This window comes from Triturus cristatus, chromosome 2_1 (assembly GCF_964204655.1).
Source record: "Triturus cristatus chromosome 2_1, aTriCri1.1, whole genome shotgun sequence".
Classification (NCBI taxonomy): domain Eukaryota; kingdom Metazoa; phylum Chordata; class Amphibia; order Caudata; family Salamandridae; genus Triturus; species Triturus cristatus.
The window spans coordinates 1,126,913,491-1,126,933,406 of NC_140581.1; the positions used below are offsets into that span (position 1 = coordinate 1,126,913,491).

General features: G+C 43.7%; 1 protein-coding gene across 8 annotated transcripts in view; it reads right to left on the reverse strand.

Moving 5' to 3' along the window:
* PTPN13 (protein tyrosine phosphatase non-receptor type 13) overlaps positions 1-19,916 on the reverse strand; it is an 830,096-nt gene that overhangs the window by 361,563 nt on the left and 448,617 nt on the right. For all 8 annotated transcript variants that reach the window (XM_085636547.1, XM_085636545.1, XM_085636546.1 and 5 more), the window contains one exon: positions 3,497-3,902. In XM_085636547.1, the coding sequence (XP_085492673.1) occupies positions 3,497-3,902 (406 nt within the window). The remainder of the gene's footprint in view (positions 1-3,496; positions 3,903-19,916) is intronic.

Genomic DNA, 19,916 nt, shown 5'->3' on the forward strand with positions numbered 1-19,916 from the left:
GTGGTCTGTCCAAGGGAGTGGTTTAACCTCATGAATATTAATAGTTTTTATATTGGGGAACAGTAGGTCCAAGGTGTGTCCAGCTACATGGGTTGGTTCTGAGATTCTCTGGGTTAGTTGCATTATTGCCATATCATTTTCCAGCGTAGCGTATTCATAGTAAAGATTGAAGTCCCCTATAACTAGGAACTGGTTCTGTTTTAGGCAGAGGGGGAGAAGTTGTGAAAGTCGGTTAGTGCTTAGTCCGGGATGGAAACCAGAGCGGTTGTAGACGATTGCCCCTCCCAACAGTATGTGGTCTTCCCTAGAGACTGAGAAAGCTAAGATCTCATGTGTGCCTAGTTGGGTAATTGTAATAGGAGTACAGGAGTGGTGCTCTTTAAATAGGATGGCTGTGCCCCCGCCTTTGCTGCCCTTTCTGTCTTGTTTTAAAATTGGCCAGAACTTTAACTTTCAATTGGGAAAATATAGTAAGTTTGGTGTCTCTGGACTCACAATTTAAAAACACATATTTTAGTCTAGTTAGTTTTTAAATTGCAGGTCTGAAAATGCCACTTTTAGAAAGATAAAAGACACACAAATGATGGACAGAATGCGGAACAAATCAAATGTTCACCCCAGTCAAGCGATCTGGATTAAATTCATCATTCTTTTGCTCACCGTGCCATTTGAGTTTAAACCCAGCCACATACAAATTAGTTCTCATGGGAACAGTCCAGCCAGAACTGCCAAGCCAGGTCCTCCCTGGACCAGAAAGAAGCATCCTGGGACCAGTTTCGGATTATCACCCCTCATCAGCCAGACTAGCTTGAATCCAGTGGCACAGTGAACCCGGGACTCACATCTAGGCCAAACCCAGCACACTTAGTTCGAGGAACAAAAAAAAGACACAAATGATGGATGGAATGCGGGACACATCAAACATTCCCCCTAAGTCAAGAGATCTGGGTTAAAAATATTGTTCTTTTGCTCACCATGCCACCCCAGCTTAGAGCCAGCCATATACAAATCAGTCTTGACCCTGCTCCTCATGGGAACAGTCCAGCCTCAAACGTCCAAGCCAGGTCCTCCCCTGGAGCAGAAACAAGCATCCTGGGCCCGGTTTCAGGGTATAGCCCCTCATCAGCCAGGCTAGTTTGAATCCAGTGACACATTGAGCCTGGAACCACAACTGGGCATACCCGGCGCACTTAGAGTGGGAAATCAAAAGACACAAAAATGATGGATGGAATGTGGGACAAATCAAATATTCACCCCCAGTCAAAAGATCTGGGTAAAATCTCTTTGCATTTGTCACCACGAGTGGGACAAGTATGCCCAGACGTGGTTCTCGTGCTCACAATGCCACTGAATTCAAGCTAGCCAGGCTAATGTAATGTAAATGTGACTTATAAAGCGCGAATTCATGCCCTAGGGCGTCTTGGGGTTATCGAAGTCCGATTAAGATGTGACCATGTTGTTGTCGGATCAGGCAGATGTGCATATGTCTTCTACTCCTGTATGAAAAGCCAGGTCTTCAAGGCTTTTCTATTCTTTGATAAGGGGTGATACCCCGAAACTGGTCCCAGGATGCTTGTTTCTGGTCCAGGGAGGACCTGGCCTGGCAGTTCGAGCTGGACTGTTCCAATGGGGAGCAGGGTCAAAACTTATTTGCATATGGCTGGGTTTAAACTCAACTGGCATGGTGGGCAAAAAACAATGGATTTAGGTCCAGATCTCTGTACTGGGGGGTGAATGTTTGACATTGTTCAGCATTCCGTCCATCAATTGTTATTTTTACTTTTAGAAAGATGGCGTTTTCTAACTTAGACCATTTTGTGCCTTCTGCCTGTCTCTAAAATACACGTCAGGGCTGGGTGACAGCTGACTTTCTGCATTCAGTTTAGACAGACCCACACAAAAGAAGGATAGGTGGGCCTGATTGGTCATCTGCATAGTGATGGGTATGCCCGAGCAGGATGTGTGGGAGGGACTGACACTTCTACCTGAAAGGACTAGGTCCTGTCCCTACACAAAGGGCTGCATGGCAGGATCTTGTACAAAGGCCATTCTTTGAAGTCTCCCTACTTCAAAGGTTAAAATGGGTACAAGTACTGCACCTCGGACACCATATACTCAGTTTGCTTTTGGGACTTGAAGAAACTCTACCAGGAAGAGGAGCTATGCTCCAGGCCTAGTTGGTCCTATGTCCCAGACCTATCCATAACAGATTCCAGCTTCTCAAAAAGAGTGGCGGGCATTGGAGAGCCCTCAAGACTAAGGCCTTGAGTGGATGAGTCATTGGTACCAGTTGTGTGCTTGATGGTGACAGATGGGACACTATGTTGTGAACTTCTGTCTCTCCAGAGCCTAGTCCAGGATGGAGGAGATTGGTGTTGACCATGTCAGAGCTTTCTCCATGGTCATGTAAAAAGGACTTAGCAGGGGCTGGTGCTTACACTTTGGCTGTCAAAACCCTGTAGTGGAGAGGAGAGAGGGACTGTACCCTAACACGGAGGGAGCCTGGCCTCTTTGCAGCCTCTTATGTTAAGATACTTCACATATTAACTAAGCATCCTTCTTCTCAACAACCTCTGCATCCATCAAGATCTCTGATCTACTTGATGGAAGAATGAGGAATCTGATGTTGGGTGAGCCCCTTTGAGGCTGGGGATGAAATAGAGGTTGCTTGAAAAAGTACCAAGCTCAGATCACAGCCTAACTCCTGGGACTCAATGGCACAGACAGACTTGATTCGCTAACGTGTGACCACAGACAAACATTAGCTTGAGCTCTTTGTACCATGATGTAAGCAGCACCCAAACAGATATTTTGGCTTAATCCCACAGAACAACAGCCACACCAAGATGGAAGGATTAAATTAAAACAAACGGTGCAATGGAGACTCATGAACAAGTGAGGGTCCAGCTCTGCGAGGATCCTTAGCTCTTTTGCACTCCTTTCCTCGATATTTGCCCTCCTAATAAGCTTTTAACTACTCTGATCAGTTCCAGCATCTGTGGCACAAAGGGACCTTGTATAAATGGTAAAAGAAAGAAGGTGGTGTCCACAAGATGACAACCACCCCCACATGAGTCTCAGAGTAAACATAGAAATATTTGCTATTAATTGACAGTGGCACGGCACAAGTTACTTCAGTCCAGAGCATTATGGGATAGGCTATTCAACAGACGAGTGTATAAAAAAACAATACACATTTGAGAGAAAAAAATGGGGCTTGGGTCTCATGTTAGAACTCACATAGTAAGCGACAGCCAGCTACTGAAACACCCCAATGGGTAGAAAGAAGGAAACAGTAGAAGGTGGGCACTTGTATGGCAAGAGTGGCTTGGCTGCAAGACACAACTGTATGTGTGCTACCAGCTGGTTAAGCTCTTGTTTCCAGTCACTTCACAGAGTGATATGCTACCCACATATTTAGAATGGAGAAAGCATGGACAGAGGCATCTGTTCCATATTTAGAAAGGCCTTAATATTTAAGATAGTGTATACTTACTTAATTCTTCCATACCCAGTCACAGATTCAGTGTCTGACTTTGCAAGATGATGAAATGCATTCCCCATAGACTGAGAATTTTGGCCGATCCCAGCACTGGGCGCTTGTCGTTTAGGAGAAAGGGAGGTCTGACTCAGATCATGATATGACTTGCTCATCACATGGGACCTTTGCTCCCAGAAAGACCTGTCCAGTTTTTCTTTTGTGTTGTTGCCTTGCAGTGGCTGCAGCAGGGACACTTCCGAACAGGACAGTCTCTTGAGAATCTCTGCCTCTGACGACAAGGGTCGGACAGCATACCTGTTGAGTGTACTACTTGCCAAACTTCCTGTGCTGATTGCACGTCCCATACCGAACCCGCGGGTAGACTCAGCTTGGATGCTCAAGCTCCGCAACGAAGCTCTTTCTACAAGAGAGGAAAGAACATGTCAGCAAACATACACCACGAACAGTGCGAAAGCAGAAAATCCTATGTATATGCTATGTCTAGAATATTTACTTTATGATGCATGGTGTGATTAATGCAGCAACTATCAACTCAACAATAAAATAAGATTGTTATTCCAGCTCACAAAATAACACTGGCATGGATGTCTATGCCAAAAGAATTTCAAGAACCAATTTGTTTTATACTGAAAACAGCTGCTGCTTGTAGATTAGCAACATTACAAAACATACTCATCTTCAAAAACTGTATACTTCTCAGTGTATTTAAAGAGTGTGGTAAAGCATAACAGTCACAGTCAACATCATCTTTAAATTTTGGGAAAAATAAAGCTTTTAACAAAAATGAATCAGAAGATTAGGATAAAATGTTTTTTTGGAAACTCATTGATAAATATTATTGAACACATGCTGGGCAAGTTGTTCGTTGGACACAGCCCACCACAAAGCTGCTGGTAGTGCTGTATTTCTCTAGCAGCAGCCCTGTGCAGACATGCATGTGTGTATTAGTGTTCGCCTGCATACCGTGATAGAGTGGTGGTGTTACCCATCACTGTATCAAGCTGCAGAATGCCCCCATCTGGATGAGTAGTCCCATGATGACCATGTTTGGGAGCATCAATCGGGCACACTTCCATGTTCCTATCGGCATGAGAGAGAGTGAGTGAGTGTGTGTGAGAGCGTGTGATCCGAGAGAAATTGAATTATTTCACTATTTTGAATAGTAACTTGTGTAATTATTGTGTTGGATACCCTAGTCTGCAACCAAAAACACCATAAATATGCAAGTCAATATTTTTAAGTAGGGACAGTAGAATAGTGACTTCCTACTTCAGGGGTCAGGGAAATTCTCAATTCTCAAAAGGGTGTACGTTTCAGAAATTCTCTTTTTATGAACTTCATTGCTTGGCATTACTTGTGAGACAGTGTCACTCTAAGTGTCACACCTTTGACAGTTGAATGTCACTCATAAGTGCATTGAAACAATGGAAATGTCAACCATAAGCAATGTAAAAACTTGGCAGCTACGTATAACTTCAGTCAAGCCCATTAGGATATATTCAAAGGACACTTTAATTTTCTCCTTAAATCTCCTTGAAAATCTACCGTCATCCTGTCAGCAGTTTCGCCAGTCAACGAAAGTATGTATTTTTTTCAGAAAAAAACTATGCACTTTGTAGACAGGGAGGGGGGGGGATACAGCAGCTATAGCCTCACTCAGACGCACCCTTAACACAAGGGACATACAGACCAGATCGTTACTTCCGAGGACTGACCCTGAGGGGTGGCTCCTCCATTTATTTATGTTCTTGGGCCACACCTGGTCCTCTGGATGTAAACTGCAAAACAAAGTATTATAGAGGCCGGGTGGCACTTTACATCCCTTCCAAATTTTATTAACTGTAAACACTCAACTTCTATTCAGTACACACATCATCTCTCAGTGTCTGACTTGGGGCTGAGTTGGGGAGAAGACCATACTTTTGGCTTTGGCCTCCTCCATCCTGGCAACCGGCCAGTGTTGGGGCAATGTAAGACTGCCCTGTGTACCCTCCTGACAGGTGTAATGGCACCTAAGTTATGCAGGTGTTGTCTGAGGTGCCACCAAGGTAGGGGTCTGGCACCACAGCATCAGGAGCGACAGAGAGCACTTCTTCCTCCTGGTTCTGTTCCACGCCCCCAGCCATGAATTTTACTTGTTTAAACCAGGATTTTGTAGGCTGCAGTAGCATGGCCCCACTGCACAGTGACCATTGTGCCTTGGATACCCGCAACATTCCAAACCTCTCTCTCAAATGGTGAGCGGTACATCCATCCTTGATGACGGGCTTGCATTATGACTGACTGACAGATCGGGGGTAGTTGCACAGTGGAACCATACTAGCATTGTGTTTCTCCTCCTCTCTTGAATGGCCTGCTAGTCTAGTACTGCAGGTTTCCACTGAGGACCAGTGGGGATGCAGGCTTGGGTGGCCCTTTGCATCAACAAATTCATTGACTGACAGTTTGTCGTGCTATGGGGAGTTTGTTGGTGTGCTCGTAGGAATTTGTGGACGCAGGCAGGACATCTACTTGCTCTTCCTTTACCTTGATGGTGCGAGGAGTGGCCACCTGGGCCAACCTTTAGCCAGAGCAACCTCCACCTCATCTGGTCGGGTGTCTGCCAGCTCGTGCGACCTCACCAGCACTAGTATGGCATCCAAGGCGATTCCAGGTTGGTGCAGGATTAACCATCAGCGGGCTGCCGACTTACAGCCTTGTATGAGTTAGGACCTAATTTCATCCAGCTGATTGGTGTCCATGCACGTACATCTGTACACACCCATGAGGAGTAGAGACAGTAAAAAGTAAATGGTCTCAGTGGTAGCATATGCACAGTGTGAAAATACTGCCCTCACTCACAAAGTTGTGACATGCTTCCTCATCGGGCTTTGCTGCAGTACACCCCCACGCAGGCCAACGTCTGGGGTGGAGCAAAAGGGAGCAGAAGACAACACAAACATGTAAACTATAAAAACATTTAAAGCCAAATCATAATGGGATCACCGAAAGAAAAGTGCAGTGGAGGTTAAAACTAGCTTTGAGGTATCCCTATTCAGAGTCTATTCATGGACCCCCCGGCCAGGGTTAAAAACGTGAAGGATGGTGGTGACAGGAAAGAGTAAGGAAATCCTGCACCCCTCCTTACTGCCAGTATGTCAACATGTTTCTGCTGTATCCGTGCCCCCAGTTATAGGTCACACCAGCTTTCATCAGGAGCTTTCTTGTGCCCTCTCTGTCTAATTGTCATATACATCAAGCAACAGTTCTCTGGTGGCTGATTTCCTCAATTCTGACCTTTCCCCCTTTTATTTCCAGACAATACTCATCTCACACAGGCTTCTCGCTGAACCGGGTCACTGTTGTTCCCTTTTTCTGCAAATACAGTCTGAATGTTTATTGGGGCCCAAGCTTGGTATATCATAGGGTTTACCCAACAATTGGTTTGCACGGTAAAAAATAAGCTGTCTTTATTAACACCCACAATCTATTTGTGATCCGTTAACAAGGTTGGTTTGTGTTGACATTGAGTTTTTTATAGCATTGAATCATGCACTCCTGTCAAAGAATGATATGCAATGTATTCATTCATCTGATGCTACCGCCTGGATAGGACGGCAACGTATGTCATATGCCTGATCCTTAAAAATCAATAAAAATTGGTACAAAGAATGTATAAATCACACAGGCTTATTTTGTTTACATATTTTTTCTTAAACACAGTCTCAGCCCTCATCCTCTCTCAGTCTTCGATACACTGATCCCCTAGGGCGGGCCTCCCACTGACATCCACTGGCTTGTGTTACAGTGGCAATGTCGGGGCAGCCTTGTGGCACTCACCTCATTCAGCGCCCACGAGGGGGGTGAGGCCTGGACTCAAAAGCTTTCTCTCCCCCCTCTCTGGGCTCATAGGAATGTTGCCGCACACATGGTGAGGTATGCACTTGCAGCTGGCGGGTGATGCTGTTGCAAAGGCTTCATCCTCGCTGGGGTGCTGCGGCATTCTTCTTCTCCAGTGCCTGGCTGGTGTGCATTTGCTTGCGATGATCACTGCGTGGACCCTGAGCCAGGTGCGGCAGCAGAGCCGGCGAGTCCGCAGCTGGGCCCAGTGACCTGCCACTGCGTGCTGCATCATGTAGCTTGGACCCCTTCTGGTCAGTTTTGTTTCTTCCGTGAGTGCTGTGGGCAGGGCCACTTGCAGATGGCCACAGGGTGCGCAACAGTCCTCGTCACCAGTGTAGACTGGGGTGGCCTGAGGGGCAGCAGCTATAGGCCTCACTCGGACATAGTGTTAACACAAGGGACACACACGCCAGTTCTGTAGTTCTGAGGAGTGACCCCGTGCAGTTGCTCCCTCGTTTATTTATGCCCTCGGGCCACGCCTGGCCCTTGGAATGTAAACTGCGTAACAAAGTATTATTGAGGCTGGGTGGCACTCTACACACTTCATTTCCAAAAATCAGAGAGTGCCATCGGTAGTCTGGGTTCAAAGAATGGAAATACTAATGAGAACACAGAAATAGAGTTCTGCCGGCTTCCAGCAGGAGGCAGAACATTCGCTCAGAACCAGCAGCAGAGGATGTGGGGTAACGGCCAGAGCTGCCAGCTTTGGAACTGGGGAACCAGGTTAAAATCTCGACATTGACTGACAAAAAGGTTGAAAGCAGAGCTCTGGATTCAAGTGTGTGTAAAAACAGGAACTGACGTGAGCGCTCATGGAAGGTGTCTATATAGGGTTCTGTGCTGTCACTTCCAGAGGCAGTGCGAAGCTACCAACAAGTCAGATGGGGCCATTTATCGGCATGTGGGAACAACATCCTTGGGGTCTTGGGGGATCCCGTTAGGAAGTATAAAGGCAAGTGGAGTAGGTGCAGCCAGGTCCACCTCTGGTTTGCTGTACATCAGTCTGGTATCCACCTTCTACCAATGATGAGCATATTGACATTCATGTTAGAGGGTCTGTAAAAACAGGAACTGACGTGAGCGCTCATGGGAGGCGCCTATATAGGGTTCTGTGCCGTCACTTCCAGAGGCGGCGCAAAGTCTCCGATGAGTCAGATGGGTCCGCCTATCGGCATGTGGGAGCAACTAGGGGAGAGGAGTTGGCCTAACAGCTAGGGCGGTCGACCTTGAATCTGGGGACCTGGGATCGAGTCTCGGCAATGACGCTGAACATCCGGCGATTCTGGGCAAATCACTTAATCTCCCCGTGCCTAAAAAAAAAAAGTGTCCTCATGTAATGCAACCGGTGCTATGTAAAGTGCTCTGATACCCGATTCGGGTCAAGTTCGCGCTATATAAAACTCTTTAAAATAAAAAAAATAAAACAAAACTGCTCAAATACGGTCCCAGGTTTGGAAGAATTCAAAAGGTCAAGAATCTGTGGACAGCTGTATCAATTGGAAATGTCTGTATATCAATCAATCCATCATGGGTTTGTTGAGTGCGACTACTCACCCGTGAGGGTCTCAAGGCGCTGGTGAGGAGGGGAGGTGCAGGTTCCTGTCCATCAAGGAGGAGGTCTGTCGAAGAGGCATGTTTTGAGGTTTTTCGTGAAGATGGGGAGTGATGTCGTCTGTCTGAAGTGGAGCGGTAGGGTGTTCCAGGCTCTGGCCGCAAGGAAGGAGAAGGAGCGGCCTTCCGATCTGGACTTCCTGGTGCAGGGGACCACGGCGTAGGAGAGCAAGGCTGATCATAGGGTCCTTCGGGGTGCGTGGAATTCGAGTCGGCTGTTCAGTTATGCAGGTCCGGTGTTGTGGAAGGCTTTGTGTGCGTGGGTGAGAATCTTGAATGTGATTCTAGCCTTGATGGGGAGCCAGTGGAGTGAGCGCAGGTGCTGGGAGATGTGGCAGTGTTTAGGCAGGTTGAGGACCAGTCTTGCGGTGGCGTTCTGGATGTTTTGTAGCTTGCGGCTGAGGTTTTTGTTTATTCCGGCGTAGAGTGTGTTGCCATAGTCAAGTCTGCTGTGACGAGGGCATGAGTGACAGTCTTTCTGTGTGAGGGGTATACATTTGAAAGTCTTGCGTAGGAGGTGGAGGGTGCGGAAGCAGGAGGATGCAACGGAGTTGATCTGGCAGTCCATTTTGAGTTTGGAGTCCAGGATGACTCCGAGGTTGAGTGCGTGGTCCATGGGGGTGGGTGAGTTTCCGAGGGCGGGGGGCCACCAGGTGTCGTTCCAGATGTCCTGGTGTGGGCCCATGATGAGTTCTTCTGTTTTGTCAGTATTGAGTTGTAGGCAGCTGCTTTTCATCCATTTGGCGACTGCTTCCATGCCTTCTTGAAAGTTGTGCTTGGCTGCGTTGCGTTCGTTGGATAGGGAGAGGATGAGTTGGGTGTCATCTGCGGATGAAACAATGTTGAGTCCGTGTGTTCTGACGATGGGGGCGAGCGGAGCCATGTAGACGTTGATTAGGGGTGGGCGGAATTTGCGAAATCCACTTTCGCAAATTATCGCGAAAATGTTAAAAATTATCGCAAACACGCGGAAATATCGCGAAGATGCGGAAGTTTTTTTCCCGCATGTTCGCGAGATTTTCTGCATGGTTGCGGCTCGCCAACTTACCCATGTGGTTGCTCGCGGGCGCGGCCATCTTGTTTTCAGTTGTCTCGCGGTGCATGATCGCGAGAAGAAAGACGTGATCGCGCGACGCATGACGTCACTGCGGGCGCGAACTGTCGCGAGACAGCGTAAATGGCTAAAAACAATACAACATCTCATGGAGAACGCGACCGGATCAAGAAAACTTGTCGGCGAACGCAGGGAATCAGGTAAGGCGATTGCGCGCGCGCATGTATTATTTTACAGCGCAAGCAAGAAACAAATTATCGCCAAGCTGCGGAATGCGGACATTTTGACATTTTCGCGCTCTCCGCGGAACGCGAAAATGTCAAATTATCGCAATTTCCGCGAACGGAACGAAATTTTCGCCCAGGCCTAACGTTGATCTGTATCCATGTGGAGATCTAGTTCCACAACTGGGCAGATAATTCCAGGAGAGGCCTTGCAAACTGCTGTGCCACGGTAATTAAGGAGGTGCAAAATAGCTAGAAATTAAAGTACAGAAATACCCTATTTGCTTTTATTGTACTTGTTGGAAGAAGTAACGTTGCCAGCATTTTATGGTATACTAAAGAAATCGGATAGAGTACCCCCTAATGTATGTAACAAAAATACTGCAACTCACAAGGTAGTTTTATAGCAGTATTCAAGAATGAGGCCTCAGGCTGAGTGCCTTTATTGGGTGATACATTTACAAACTGATATGCAATAAGTTTGTTTTATTCACATTACATTAACACTCAATTTCTCATATCACACTGTCCTTCAAAAATGACATATAATGAGGTATTTAAATAAAAATGGCAAAAATCCCAAGTTCTACAGCAAACCGTGCAGATGCAATTTGTTTTTATTACAGCATTTAAAAATCTATATGGGATAAAGAACCCCCTGCCATACATTATAAGGCTATTTTTCATAAATGTTATTATTTATGTTTGAAAAGTACCAATAAAGATGAGCATGCATGCAAAAAACATCAATCAGCGGTATGGCAACCGTGTAATAGCATACAATCATGAAACGAAAGATCTCATTCACATATAAGCTCATTATTGTGTAGCTAACAAAGGTATTTAAGAGTTTGGTTAATATTCTGCAAAGAAATGTAATGGCTGTGATCATATAAGATATAACCAGCGCATGCTGTATGCTCTACAACAGTAGTTGAAAGAATAAACAGAGCGAAGAACTAGTGAATCTAGCTGTTTTCTCTCTAGCATACATAGGGAGTTGCATGGTCCACACTGTCACGGTTCAATAATAGAAATGGAAGAGCCGGTGTTACGTTCTGGGGAAGGAAATAACAGGAAGGAGAGGGGAAGGCGGGTAGGGAGATGCAATGGGAGGGCTCGTGTCAGAGAGTCCAGGGGTGCCATCACCGGCGTGTCATCTGTGAGGGCTAGTGTAAGGGCCGGGAGAGAGTAATGTCTGTACAGTAGGTGATCGATCAGGACAGGAGTGCTCCGATAGGACGGTGTGGTCATCTTGGGACATTTCTGTGGTGGAGAGTAGATAGTCGTGCAAGGGTTGTCAAATATCCTTCAGTCTAGAAGTCGGGGGCTAAAGAGAGGCGTGAAGCTCGCTGGTAGTGTTGCAGTATGTCATGCTAGTGAGTCAGTTTTTATCAGATGGGGGAAGACATTTACCGAAGTGCAGGGCTAATTCTCCTTCGGCCAGCAGCATGGCCATTGTAGTTGAACCATCTAGCACTTTTAGGAAGGTTTTGTAGTTTAACCAAGCAGGGCGAGGCGGAGGTCAGGGTCTAGGTCAATCTCTGTCATTTACGTTAATTGGGAAAAAATCTCATCCCAGTTGGGTGAAATGTGCCTGCGTCATGTGCAGAAAATCCGCACCACAGGTGTAACATTTAGAACAGTCAGAAGACCGCGAGTGGTCATATTTGTGTTGGTCATTAGGAGTGATATAGGCTCGCTGCAAAAATCTGAAGTGAATACGTTTGTGACAATGGTTAGGTGATACCATCTGGGTTTGTGCACAGCATGCATCCCATATCTTATCTGTTCTGAGTCTCCCTAGGTCTTTCTCCCTCAAGAGTATGAGTTTTGCATTTTGGGATGGGAGCAAAGCCACACTGCATGACACTATTTGGACACTAATCGTCTCCTATCCGAATCGTTAATTACTAATGTTAGGGGAGAAACTCATCTGGATGCTATCGGATATGTCAACATGGTAGCTCTCAATGCATTATGTACACGGTGTAGAATGAAACTGTTCATGAGTTGAGCCGTAGAGAAGTGCATGTTCGTGGAGTGCATCAGTGCATGACTCTCTGGGAAGAGATCTCGAAAGGTGTACAGACCATATCGCAACAGGGTTCATTTAACTTGGGTTTCGCAAGTTACAGGGAGTCATCGGTTGTCTACAAGTGTTAAGGCAGGGGAATAAAGGAGGGTACTACCCAGAATCTGTTGAGGTTTCTGCCATGCCCAGCATGTGGTGGAAAGGGTTTCAACATCCTTGGGGTCTTGGGGGATCCCCTTAGGAAGTATAAAAGCAAGCGTAGTAGGCGCAGCCAGATCCACCTCGGGTTTGCTGTACAACTGTCTGGCATCCGCATTGTAACTATGATGACATTCTGCAGCGAGATAGTAAAGGTGAAGGTGAGGCACTTCAAACCTGCCTCTCTCATATGGGAGTACCAATGTCAACGTATCCCAGCTGATGTGAGGGGGCTTGCCAGCCCCAATGAGTTTGAGGAGCAGACCACGCAGCATAAGAAAGAACGAGTTGGTGAGTGGTATGGGAAAACTGAGGAATAAATCAAGGAACTGGGAAAGGGGGGGGACAATGGGAAAAAGTTCAGATTTAGATCAGTTGCTCAGAAGACCAGAATGGCTCCAAAATCATGTAATCGCATGGAGAATCAAGGTTAAGTTATCTTCCGGGTGTCTGACGAAGAGAAGCATATCAACCGCATAGAGTGAGATAAGAAGAGCGCAGGGTTTTAAACTGGAAGCCTCAGTGGAGATGGCGCTTGTGAAAATGTCTCACCAGCGGGTCCATTGCTATTTTAAAATGTAAAGGGGATGGAGAGCAGCCCTGATAATGGGAAAGGGAGAGGTGATTGAGCCGTTAACCCTGATACAACCCATGGGCTGTGCATACAGGAGATTTATCACTTTAGAAAAAACGAGGGGGTCACACAATTTGGAAAGCATGTCTCAGAGTAAAGGCCACTCCAAGGAGTCGAACGCCTTCTCGGCGTCTAACAGAGCTATCGCAGCAGGGACCTCTGGGGAGCATCATAAGCCCACTGCAAGTCACAGAGCAGTTCCATGACCATATAGAGAAATGAGGCAGAGCGCCTTGTTTCCTTGTAAGGTTATGGATCTCCAAGGTGACTTGCAATACCCTTATATATGGCAGGCAGTGGTGCTGGAACAATTTTCAGAGTGGAGTTGCTTCCATTAAAGATACGCCACTGAATTCACTGGTGTAACGGCTCACCAGGAGACTACCATCTCAGTGATGATGTCACATTCAATCCCTGGTCTGGGTGCAGCAGAGGGGAGAAGTAAAAAGGACATGGGCAACTTGTGGCCACCGCTGAAACTTCTGGCCTGCATGTCAGTTATTAAGAGTGCCATTGTACCCTAGGCCTGCGCTTCTACAAGAGTGTTTGTGAAAGGTCAAACCACTGAATAAAAGACAAGTGTAGCAAATGAGCTACGACCATTCAGGAAGATAATGGTATTGCTGTAGTATATATCCAGTGGAGTATTGTGAAGCAGGTGCTCCCAAATAGGAGTAAAGCATAGAGTGGTCAGAAATTGCCATGGAGAGAGCACATTTTCCATTGACCAGTCTACTTGAAATGCGCCTTTCTTTTTGCATCATGTGTGTAGTTTTACTGCTAAACCAATTTGTTGCACAAGCAATAGCTTGTGAAAATTTGGTTTCTAAGCATATTTATCTCACAAATAAGGTGTTTTCTTTGTTTTTATTCTATTAAATCTTTTTTCCATGACACTTCAAAATTAGAAAAAAAAGCAAGATGTCTTATTTGTTCTTTTATTGCTAGTGATATAGTGTGAAATAGTTAAGAAGTTAATTTGTAAGTATTTCAACTTTGTTGTGTGTTTGAAATTATTATGGCATACTGCAGCCGCCTTCTTTCTCCTCTGTATCTCGAGGATTGTTACAGTTGCAAAATGCACTTGCTTTGGAGTAAGAAAAGGGAAACCTAAACACTAATCTCTGTTAAGAAATAAGCAGCAATCCTGAATGTAATCTTCGTCTTTGTAAGCATAGCAAAAGATACTAGTTTTGCTTTTGAACTCTAACAAAATCATTCTGAGGGTGTTGCAGCACCTCCCACACACCTAGCTAAGCGTCCCTAACAGGAGGGTTACTTTATCAGTCAGTCAAATACACTTTATTCGATTTGTTAAAATCATAAAAGACATAAAATTTACATACATACAACATAGAAAAAAACAATCATGTATCTTGAGAATAAATACAGTAAAAGGCATTTTTTAGTTAGTGCAGGACAGTTCATCATGTTAAAATCTACTTAAAAGACATAGTTGATTAAAAAAGTACATTAGGTGGGGCTTTCATTTTCTTGATCCTAATTGCCGCCACCAAAAAACTGGCCACACAGAAAATAATGCGGGTGGAGCCCAAGAGCTGGAGATAAATTAATGCAGGCCTAACTTGAGTAAAACCAGCCTCTCTCAGGATTGGTAACAAATATTTTTTTCTTATGTCCCTGTATATCTGGCAAAACATAATAAAGTGCATAGTGTCTTTCTGGGAAAAATTGTCACAGTTACAGGGGGGGCCTGCGTCTGGTTTTGCCCATGATGGATAACTACCCAAAGTAAAATGGATCAATTAAACCTAAATTTGGTCAACAGAAACCTATGAAAGGGTTTAGTTACAATTATGAGATATGGCTCTAGTGATGGAGAAGTAGTTAACATAAAATGCGATCTAGCAGCTGGTTTCGCAAGTTCCTACTCCTCACAAGCCAATCTGGCCCTGTCTAAGAATTGTGTCTAAATCCAATTAACATCCTCCCTCCTAATACAGGATGGAGACTGAAACAATTCTATGCGGCCCAACTGTTGGAAAGTTTTATTCAAATAAACCAGCCAGGGTATTTTGTTAGCCAGATCCATTGCCATAATGTCAGTCATAATGGCATGGTTCAATGTTAACTCTGGGTTAAGCCATGTTTTTACCCAAAAAATCAGTGGGGCCAGTTTCAGCCTGTCTGTGATGTAATCCAGACCCACCTCTGAATGGATAGAGGGACAGACAAAAGGTATCTGATAAATCTATTCTCCACTCTTTGAATTTTCTCCACGGGTACATATCCCCAAAGAGGTGACCCGTAGGAGGCAATCGGGATACATTTGGTATTATAAACTTTCAGGAGAACCTCCATAGCCCTTGAACCAAGCCTCTTTGAAAATCCCATAAGGGCTGACGATGAACGGGCCATAGATATAGTCTTGGCCTTAATTTGAGGGGCCCATGACCCCTTTTCGTCGTAAGGAAAGACGGCCACCCTGGATACCACCTCCCCTTTGCAGAAAAAAGTTTTTGCTGACCAACCACCATTGTATGTGACTTTTTGGCATTTATCTTCAAATCTAACTGATCCAAGAAAAACCCAAATTGGTCCAATAGTCTTTGGAGGCCCACGCCAGTACGAGCTAGTAATACTGCATCGTCCGCGTATAGGGGAGCTGGAATTAAGCTCTCTCCTACACGCGGAACATCAGCCCCCACTTCCACCAGATGTTTTCCCAAGCCATTCATGTAAATAATGAAGAGGAGGGGGGCCAGGATACAACTCTGGCGCACCCCCTTCTCTGACCTAAATCGTCTCGTACACCTGCCCTCCCTGGTGACCCTAACCGCGGCGAACAGCTCCTGATGAAGAGCTGCCATAAAATGGACGAGTGTTTGGTCAACCCCAAACTCCAATAGGATTAACCACAGCTTAGACCTGTTTACCAAATCGAACGCCGAGGAGAGGTCCATAAATGCCAAAAATAAAGACCCCTCCTTGGCCACCGTATACTTGGAAATCAGGAGATGGAGGTTCGAACATTGGTCCAATGTACCTCTTTTCTCTCTAAAACCTTACTGAATATTAGCGAGACCCCCATTGCTCTCTATGTTATCCCTTAACCTATGCAATAAGACTCTGCCCAGTATCTTAATCGCAGAGTCTAACAGGGAGATGGGTCTATAACACCCCGGGTCATCCCGCTGCCCCTTTTTAAAAATCGGCACGAAAATTGAGGTAGCCCATGTGGAGGGTAGAATATTGCCATTAGCAGCACAGAAAACGTTAGTAAGCACCTTTGCCCAAAATTTTGGTAGGTAGTTGTAGAGATCTGCTGGGACACCATCAGGCCCGGGTTACTTTATCTCTTATAATACATGGTCACACCTCCCCTTTACTACAAAACATTTAAATCTTTTGTGTTTAGCTATTTCATATCAAAGATAGACCATGACTTCAAATATGTAGAATAAAACTAGAATCTCTAGGGCAAAAGTAAACATATCAAAAAGCTGGTAGATGTGTAATGAAAAAATATATTAGAATCAGTTTAATTCAAGTCAGTTTTGTTTTGTAAAGAAGAGGCACAGTAGCTCGGAATGAGTAGAAAAATGCAGAAAGATTCAACTTTTCTATAATTACCTAAGGAGTGCAAAGAACAAACATGTTGCCATAAATATCTCTTTCATTGTACTCCGTGATCTGACCTGCCTTTCCCTTGGCCGCAGGCATTGTGACGTCAGAACTCAACTATAATTGAGTTCTGCCGTCATGTAGAGTTCTGGTGTAATTTCTTTATAATAGTCAACTAGGTGTGTCACTTGTCGCCTATCATAAAGAAATTAGAGACTCGTTTTATACTGGGATAGCAGATTCACATGTATTATACAATAAACATAATATATTCAGAGAAAATGTTGAATTATAACTGCACGTTTTGATGTTTATAGACAATAGTTAAAAAGCCTTTTATTGCAGGTTAATTGTAGCCATTATTTTTTTATATTTACACCAGGCGCGAGAAGATCATTAAAGACTGACAAACATGTGACATATGAAACCAAATTAATTTAGGGGCAAAAGAAAGGTATCTAGCTCATGCTGCTAAGCATGAGTCTTCCTCACATAGATGGGGACATTAAACAATTATGTTACATTGTTCTTGTTTTTACTTTTAATATTTGCTATGGACAATGAATTCAAAGTTCATAAAGTCTGTACTGAGAAACTGTCACCTCTTCCCCTACTTTTAGAGAACCTAGCGTTAAGAAAAAAGATTTGTTGAGTACAGTTCACATGTGGGTATGCAATAATTAAATAATAAATACAACAAAATACAACATAATACAAACAATAATACAAAATACCACAACAAATTTCCAATTCCGACCACTGAAAATGCAATTTATAACAATCACACAGTTACTATCACCCAATTTACTGAACTTGAAGGAGGGGAAACTGTGATGGCATTTCTGAGCTTCGAACTCGAGGCCTGCAGAGCACATCAGATGCCAGTGGGGCGTGCTAACTCTCTACCTCGTTCTCCTGATTAATTAACAACAGGTTGGCAGTATTTTTAAAGGCTTTGTGTGTAAGAGATTAGGGCCATACCTGCAACCTTCTATGAATGGGTAACTTTTTTCCAGGAGCATGCCACAGACTGAATGCAATGTTCCAAGAAAGGAATTTGTAAAACCTAAAGGTCAGACAGAGCAACACGAAAGGGGGCGGGGACAGCTAATTGCATATGTATTACCTGGATAAACACAACGTTGTTGAACCAAGAAAGCTTTAGAATAAAGGGCCAGCTGTACAAAACCATTCTGCCTTCCCAAACCCTGTGATTGGTGAAATCACCTTTTATGAATGCAAAAAGGTTTTTAACAATGTACTAAATACACTTTGCAAATGAGAAATACATTTCTGACTCGCAAAATGGGTTTAGACACCCACATAGAATTGCAATTAAAAAGGGGCATAAAATGGAAACAACCTTTACAACATGGTCATCACCACACAACTATTACCAAGCACATGCCTTTACCAAAGGGTGTGGGTGTATGTGTATGTATATATATATATACACACACACTCGTCACCGTTTCACCAGCTGGATACTCCAAAGAACGGGTCCGGACCACGAAGGTAAGTGCAAAGTTATTTTATTTAGTGCAAATCAAGTCGGCATAACGCGTTTCAGCTCACTCGGGAGCCTTGATCACATGACACACTTCTACATTTTCCTTGATCTTTTAAAGTGACAAGTGCAAACATAATTAAAATCACATGTGCAAAATCCGCCATAGACATAGAGAAGTTACATTTGTAGTTCCTCCAATTATATTTGTTTTTCTCTCCCTCTCTCAATTAAAATCTTCTAGGTGTTATCAATTCGTAAAACACACAATTTCAACTGATTTATTGGCAATTCGGCAATGCAAAAAGAATAAATAATAAATTAATTTCATCCACTATTTTGATTTTTGCAAATCACCAAAATCAAAAAAAAACATTTTGATTTCTTCATGTAATTTGGCAATAGGTTGTATATAATCCTCATCACCTATTGCAATGTCTTGTGGATAATGCCTGGCGTATGTGATTCTTAACCATAATAAAAAAAGTGCTTATGTGTGTGGTTAGTGCAAATGTGCAAATCACCGAAACCCTATGTGATTTTGAAAAGGTTGACATAAGTCACTTATATCTGTATAAATACATATCCATTAATGATCTTTTTTTTGTTAACACCTGGTGGTATTGGAGCCCCAATACACTACATTAGTGTTTGAATCCCTTGTACATTTGTTATATGTGGGTTTACTGAGTAATTAGAATTGAATGAGCTTTGTTGGTTTATTTTGCTGGGAACGGCATTTGCAAATAAATGAATTATAAATAAATAAATTAATGCTTCTAATATCAGTATAAATACCTCATGGCAATGTATATTTGTTATAATGGAAAAATATATAAATATCTTTATATGCGCACAGTTGCAAGTTTTGTAGAGTATATAAATAAATAATGTACTGGTTAAAGTGCAAAAATGTGCATATCTATATTTGATATCTTGCAAGTTGCCCATTTGGTCCCCCTGTATTGTTATCGGGTACAGTAAACCATATATAGAAAGATGTAAAGAATTGAATATTAAATATTAAATATGTTGATAAAATCATTCATAAATAAATAAATAACTGTCGAGTAATAAAATCTCAGTAAAATACCAGATTTTAAAACATCCCTATATCATAATGAACCATCCATGTAAAACATATACTTAAGACCCAGGCCAAAACATTGCTTCAATATAGATATATAAATAAATAAATATATAAATAACTTAATCTAATTCCCTTTAAAAAGCCATTTTTAAACACTCATTATAAACCAGCTCATAAGCATGTGTACATGTCCTCGGTTACGTTCAGCCCTGACGGATATTTGGAATTCAATTCTAAAATATTTCTAGTTTCCAACTGACGCAGCCATTGTTCCCTATTGCCACCTCTCCTGCTTGGTGGTACTGAGTCAATCACAAAGTATCTGAGGTCTAGGCCTTTAGATTCATGTTGGCTTTTAAAATGGCGTGCCAATGGATATGTATTGTCATGATTATTAATCGCCCTGAGATATTGTAGAATTCTTTTATGCACCTGTAATTTGGTGCTCCCAACATATTGTAGGTTGCAGTGGCAGAGTAAAACATATACAGCATATTCCGTCTTACACCTCAGAAGATTGGTGCTTTTTATGCTTCTGGTGCAAAACGGTGTCGTGTATGTCGTCCGATTTTCATTTTATATACATATACATAT